This window comes from Branchiostoma floridae, chromosome 4, assembly GCF_000003815.2.
Source record: "Branchiostoma floridae strain S238N-H82 chromosome 4, Bfl_VNyyK, whole genome shotgun sequence".
Taxonomy (NCBI): Eukaryota; Metazoa; Chordata; class Leptocardii; order Amphioxiformes; family Branchiostomatidae; genus Branchiostoma; species Branchiostoma floridae.
This window is the reverse complement of record NC_049982.1, coordinates 21,995,071-22,002,074: the sequence shown is the minus strand read 5'-3', so window position 1 is coordinate 22,002,074 and position 7,004 is coordinate 21,995,071. Positions and strand designations below refer to the sequence as shown.

The window sequence follows — 7,004 nt, the reverse complement described above, 5'->3', positions numbered from 1 at the left end:
ACATAAAATGCAATAAAATTAATCATACTCATTCTGACATATTCAAATCTCAACACTACAAAGAAATCAAACTTAACAGTAGTTAACCTTTATTCGCGGGGTAACCTATATCTGTTGTTTTTAAAGACAGAGTATTTAGGGATCAGCTTGACGGACGACAGATTCAAACTGTATATATTGAAAATATCACAATTTGAAACCACAGTCTGGCAACTTGACATTCCTAAAATTCCAAGTTAAAAACAAACAACGGATAAAGGTAACCCCGTGGATAAAGGTGAATCAGCGTTACATGTTAACATCCCAATTCAAAAGTACATGACAGTGGCATTAGAGCAAAACTAAAATTCGGACATGGTACACCAAGACGTGAACCTGGGTTTGCAGTGAAGTCATGAATACATGGAAAGGACCAGGAAAGAATGTATGGACAAGATAATAGTCCTATATTCCTCATATTGAGTTAACTTACTTCCTCTGTTCCTCTAGCAGTACCTCCAGCTCTGCGATTCTGAATGCCATCGCTTCTGCCTCTTCAGGTGAGATGTGGGCTCTGGCCTCATATCTACTGCTGAAACTGGAAATAATTAAAACATCAAATGTAACCGTATCTATAATTCTACCTTTAGCCAAGCTGTTACATTAAAGCAGCTAAATGAAAAATATGAATATTTTATGTTATGGAATAAAAGGTGTTTGGGCCCCTGAGGTGTTGCCAAAAAGACACACAAGATAACTCACCGGGACCCTCCTGTCTTTAGAATGGCAACCTGTGCCTTCAAGTCATCTATCAGGATGTGCTTCTGGGCACTCCTGTTGTAGATAATAAAGATTGGAATGTAAACTGGTGCACAGACAGCATTCACGGCAAATACAGATACTGCTAATACCAAAAGAACACTTGAAGTATGAGAAGAAACCTCTACAGGTCACTACAGCAAATATGAATACTACAAGCAGTATGTAAACTTAACGGGGTACAGACATTACAGAGAAGGACACTTAAGGGGGAATGGAGAATACAGAAAGTACAGACAGTACTTTGGGGGAAGCTACTGAGTAACAGTGGATAAACGATGGACACTTAATGGGCTATGGACACTGTAGGCAGTTTGGACACCACATGGGGGTACACATGGGCTATAGACAGCACCGATATATTTCAATGGTGTACGCTGTCTGGCACTTCAGAGACATGGACGTTACTGGGGTATGGACTCTTCAGGAGTAGGGACACAACAGATGGTACAGACAAGATAATGGGGTATAGACAGTACAGGGGTTATGAACAGTAAACAGGTATCAGCACTACAATACGTCATAAACTTATTGATAACAAAAGCAAACAAAAAGCAAACAAATACATGTACATTCACAAAACAGTGCTTCTTTGAAGATTGAATCAGTGCAAACAAAGTTTTCATTTTTTTCTGAAATTTTCAAACAAAATTAGTTGTTGCACAATTACTAGTATTTTTTCACAAGAAACAAAACGTAAAAGTAATAAAAGTGGTTGAAATTTTACAAACCTGTTTTTTTCCTCCTGTAGGTCATAGATGGCCCTAATAGATAGAGATGATGAAATGCACTCTATTATAATGTGTTTATGAAAACAATTGTTTATCAATATCCTTCTTTCAGGTGTAAGGGTTCCTCAACTTATATCTTATGATAGCTAAGATGCATCTAATCAAATCTTGAGTCCATGTCATTAATGATGTCTCACAAAAATAGCCATTTTTTTTCAAACTCTCATTTGATTACTTTTCAGGAGAAATCACCTTATGCAAAATAAGTTTTCTATCTGTCTATACTTGATTTACTTATTCTTGGTTGCAACTATCTATTTAGGACAAAAGTCAAACAGCCACTCACATTTCTAGGTCTTCATGGGCCTGAGAGAGCTCCCTGTATTTGAGAACAAATCATATGGTTTAATACAAGTATTTATTGCAATGAGTACAACATTTTATGGTATGTTGGTACGGTACAAATTAAGAGTCTTACAGTTACCACAAGATCTGAAAGGATGGACCAAAACTGAAGAGTTGAAATTTCATGTTCTTACCTTTCGTGTTGGACCTTTGCATCATCTGCTTGTCTGTGATAATGAAATGTACAATGTACATTGACATAAATTGTAGTGAATATACAAAATTGCTCATTGTGCCAGATCATAGTATTTACATTCCAGCCACAGCTCTAAAAGCAGCAAAATGAAACATTTTCCAACAAGGTCTTATCTTATCAACACTGGAGGTTCAAGGTTTTTACTCTGGTAATTAGATTTATCATCGTCAGTGCAGTAGAAACTTGAAGAGCCCTGACAAAGAGTAGCAAGGGGCCAGTCCCTGGCCTATTGATAACTTCTAAAAGGCAGTAGAAATAGAACTAAATATGTGGTAGAAATCAATCAGCAGAAAATGTTAAAGACTAAAAGACTCACAGCTTCTCATCAGTTAGCAGCATCTGCAGTTCTGCATTATGGAAGGACGTCCTGACCAGGTCATCCTCAGCAGCTTCAGCTTGCCTGTTTTTGAGAGAATACAAAACAATCAATTCTGTCGATGACTTTACAAAAAAAACATGTTTCTCGAGATACTATGTTTCATGCCCCCCCTCTCTCTCCCTCACTCTTTCTCTCTCTCTCTCTAATGTTAAGCTAGCACTTTATGCTCACAAAGCTGGTGTGTTACACATACTCTCTAACCTTCCTCTAGACATTAGTTTTATATAATGTCAGTGAAGTACTCGATTGTAGTATTGGATATTTTCTGACTAATAAAGCAATAAGAAATTAAAGTGATCTGTTAACTTACTCTTGAGCCAACTCTAGAAGGTCTGCAGCCTCCCTGTAAATTAGGAAGGATTAGTCTATTTGCTTTCGAACAAAAGCTGGAAAATGCCCTCTCTCTCTTTCTTGCTCACACACACACACAAAACGTTACATATAATGTATATACAGGGCTTGAAATTCATTTTTGGGGATCAGGTGCACTGGTGCACCCAGCTTGAAAAATTGGGTGCACCAAAACATTTTTGGATGCACCACTTAAATTTAAGGAGAATGTAAAAAAAAAACCTAAAGACCTTAGTTACTAGCTATCAAATTCTTAAACAAGTAACATGACAGACATTTTTATTATCTTTCTAACACTTAGATGTCAAGAATATGATGTATACTAGTATACTTGATATCTTTCCATACATAAACCTAAGAAAATTTTTAGGTGCACCCTGTGCACCCACTAAAAAAATTGGGTGCACAGTTCCAATTTTGGGTGCACCTGGGTGCACATGCACCCAGTATTTCGAGCCCTGTATATATAACATACATACATGTTATCAAAACTTACATATATACACACATTATGACATACACGCACAGACACACATAAAAACACTTGTGCACGTGCACACACATGTATGTGATGTGCACATACACACATGCAGCAGGTTCTCATTCAGCACCAAGGACAAGGAAATGAGATGGAAAAACAATGATGACAAGGAAGACAATATTTTACGAGTATTTTGGGGTCAATACATAATCTAAAAGGTACATGTGGTCCCCGTTTTCTAATGAGAAGAAAGGCAAGTCTGAAGCCAGCCTGACTACATCAAACAGCAATTTCTCAAGCAACTGGATATGATTTTGGAAATGGTCTGAGGTTTCAGGTAGAATCTAACACATTTCTTCAGTGTGAGTATATTGTTAACTGGATGTCTAACCTTCATTAATACAGCCTTTGACTACATAGTACTTTCTAATGTTTACCTCAGAAGCTATTTAGAGTTGATCTTATACCATAGTCTTACCTGTTAAATGGGGATCCGTCTTCTTTTTTCTTGAGAAACAATCTGGAATAAGAATAACAGGTGTTCAGGAATTGATATACAAAGCATCATGTGACTTTATACAGAAACTCCATATAGGTATCCCACAAATCACTGGAGTCTAGTAAACAGACAAAGAAAAGTATGCAGCACTTTTTACATGTGATAAAGTGCAAGCAGTAATTCAAGCAAAGTTGTTCTGAAACTGTATTACTTGGACATCTAGTATTAGAAAATAGCAATTGGACAGTAAATCAACATTAAGAGTGATAAAAATATTGTTAAACAGTAGCAATATGCACAGTATTCCATATTTGTGTAGATGAATGTTCTTCTATCCTGAAAATACATGAACAGTGCCCAGGTCTGACCAAGCATGGATCTTTTCAAAGTCTTTAATTAACTTTTCATTTGTACTGTTCCTAATTTGGCTTTTACCACAAACCAGTTAACTCAGCTTGAAAAAATATGACTTTTGTACTTTCTCAATATAACATAACAATCTACATCAGACCAGATTGATTTGTGAGATCTACACTGGCTTGAAACCCCAGCTAAATAACTGCAACCCCTTCCACTTCACTACTAGATCATCCATGGTGCCATTATATGTTCTTTCTACATGTTTAGTTACTTACTTGTTAAGGGCATACAGGGTCTCCTGGACTGTGACAGTATTTCTCCTTAGACTGCTGGAATAACAGATAGAGACAGTTAGAGTGATGTAATGTCACTGCAAGCACTCCTGAAATGTGTTGTCTTTACTTTTACCCCAGACTTCAAATGCTGAATTCCATTATATTGTGTTTGCCTCCTGAATGATAATTTGAAAGCATGGAGACTGATTTTACAAGTAAGTCCTTTCACACTACAGTTGAAATGTTGCCATGAGCAAGATACAACTGATCCTTATACTAACATAGATATGCAAAGGTTGCACTGATTTGGCTTACCAGTCAGTACATGTTGATGAAGGTTAGACATCCAGGTAAAGTAAGACACGTAAAGTAACATCAACTGTTACTCAAGCAACTGGATAGAACTTAGAATTGGTCAGATGTTTCAGAAAGTTTATTGTAAGTGAATGGATGAGGATCTGTAACATATCCATTCAGATTTTTGCTTTTAATCCTGATTCGCCTGACAGTGGGATACTGTCTGAAACATCTGTTTCCCAATTCTATCAAGTTGCTTAAGCACTTGAGTAACTGTAAAAAGTGTCTTGATGTGGGCTGAAATATATGCATTTGGTCATCCCTCCCCATTGGTCTTTTTCTGAATCGTTGTGAACACTACTTCTGACATCAACATCATCATTATAACAGCAGCATCAACTGACTAAACAGTTTCTTACTGGCTAAAGGAGGTTGCTGCTTCTCCTCCCTGACTCTGCTGAGAGTAGGAAAGGGAACAGGCTGGAATGAGAACAAGAACACAAACACAACACAACAGAGCAAGGAAAAGCAAAGGGTAAGAAAAAGAAAGTCAAAAGGTAAACATGTTGATTATAGAATTGATAAAGGTAAGCTATGGAAATATATGAAAGTTGGTGTAGTTGGATCAACTTGTCAGAAATCTCTGAATAGTCGTTGACAAAGTAAGAAGAAAATAAATGCAACGATCGGGTGTAACTGGGGTGAAAAAGAGAATCGGTATCCACGTGTTCCCAACTAGTAACGTTTTGGTTTAACGATTTTGGGAAATGACCGACAAGGAAAGCACAACTTACCTTCATGTACCGCTCAACACTTCTCACTTCCTTTGACACAGTCGTCATCTTCGATACAGTCGCGTTCACTTCAGAATTCAGAAACCAACGTCGCAAATTGTCGACTTGTAAGAACGTCAGACCTAGAAAGTTGTGGACATCAAAACATTAGTCAACAAAACCTGTTACAGTAAGATATCTCCAAGTGTCTCCGATTTAATCCACGGCAACAATACGTTTATAGTCTTGCAAATATATTACCATTTACAAAGAAAACTTAACTCTCTTCTACTAAGTTCAGAATGTTCCGTATATAAATATGTTGACCTTGTAAGGTAGTCACGAAGAGAGCCATGAACTGGTTTGTGATTAGTTTAGTCAAAACCTTGGTGCTTTTTGGAGCGTCCACTACCTTTGTGGTGTGTACACAACAGCTAGGCGTCAAACTAGGCAAAGACTTGTGACTTTTTACGAGTATTTTAACCCATTTTAGTCGTTTTAAAAAGAGAGAACAAATTTTCCCACCTAGTTCACGGACTGGAACTTGTCATCTGTGTGGAACCCGTGCCCATGGCAACCAGGGTAAACAGGAAGAAAATCGAACGCAAGGAGGAATGTCCTTGGATTTTCACTGTTAGAACTAAAAGAAATTGTTCAAAACAAATATTGTGTGGGCTTATTTCTAAGGTACAAGCCCCTTTTCAGACTTCAAACTGTTATTTGTGAACTGGCAGAGATAATCTACTTGACTTGATCAATTTAACTGTACATATAAGAACATGTTATTGTTTTCTAAATACAATGATCGTTTCATCATTCCTGTTCTGTACAGCGGATGACCACAAGAATAACAACCGGGTTGTGGCGGTGAATAAACTTGGTACTACGTCCATATTATATGGCAATTCGATATTGTAAACAGGCCCATAAAGAAGGCTGGGTAGTTAAATCAACTAGAAAATAGAGTTTGGGTTTATTCACCCTATTACAGCAAGTTGTCTGCAAATTAGTCAAGCCGCTCCGCGTTCATGGAATGGACTACTTTCTCTCGCGGAATGGCTAGAAAAAGTAATACTCTCTATAATCTATTGAACTATTATAATATATCGAATTATGAGTCATTGGATGGGTCATTGACCACCATTGTTACGCTTCAATTGGTTTTCAATTTACACAAAACCAAACATTGATACCTGCCGCCAACCCCGGAAAAGGCAAAGATGGGCGATAACCTTGGTGCTGATTCGTCATCTCCTGTCGCCATCGAGAATGCCGCTGGGTGACGCTTCCCCACCAGTGAGTATTTTCACCATATTGATGAAATGATGCTATTTACATTGCTCCAAGACATGAAAATATTGAGTATTCTTCCAGCCTTTCCACGTAGAGGTATGTAAACGTGTATGCAGTTTAATTAACATCCGTACTTTTGCATTATCGAAAGCACGCTGGCTCTAAC

General features: G+C 37.5%; 1 protein-coding gene across 1 annotated transcript; it reads right to left on the bottom strand.

Annotated features, from left to right (window-relative positions):
• Positions 1-468: 468 nt before the first annotated feature.
• LOC118413633 lies at positions 469-6,841 on the bottom strand. The gene is made up of 12 exons (XM_035817159.1): positions 6,071-6,841; positions 5,567-5,688; positions 5,192-5,229; positions 4,476-4,529; positions 3,820-3,861; positions 2,820-2,852; positions 2,447-2,530; positions 2,069-2,101; positions 1,876-1,908; positions 1,530-1,562; positions 742-813; positions 469-577 (listed from the first exon to the last, which is right to left on the bottom strand). Exons 2-12 carry the CDS (start codon positions 5,612-5,614, stop codon positions 469-471), a joined length of 579 nt encoding a protein of 192 aa, XP_035673052.1. The 5' UTR covers positions 5,615-5,688; positions 6,071-6,841.
• Positions 6,842-7,004: the final 163 nt, after the last annotated feature.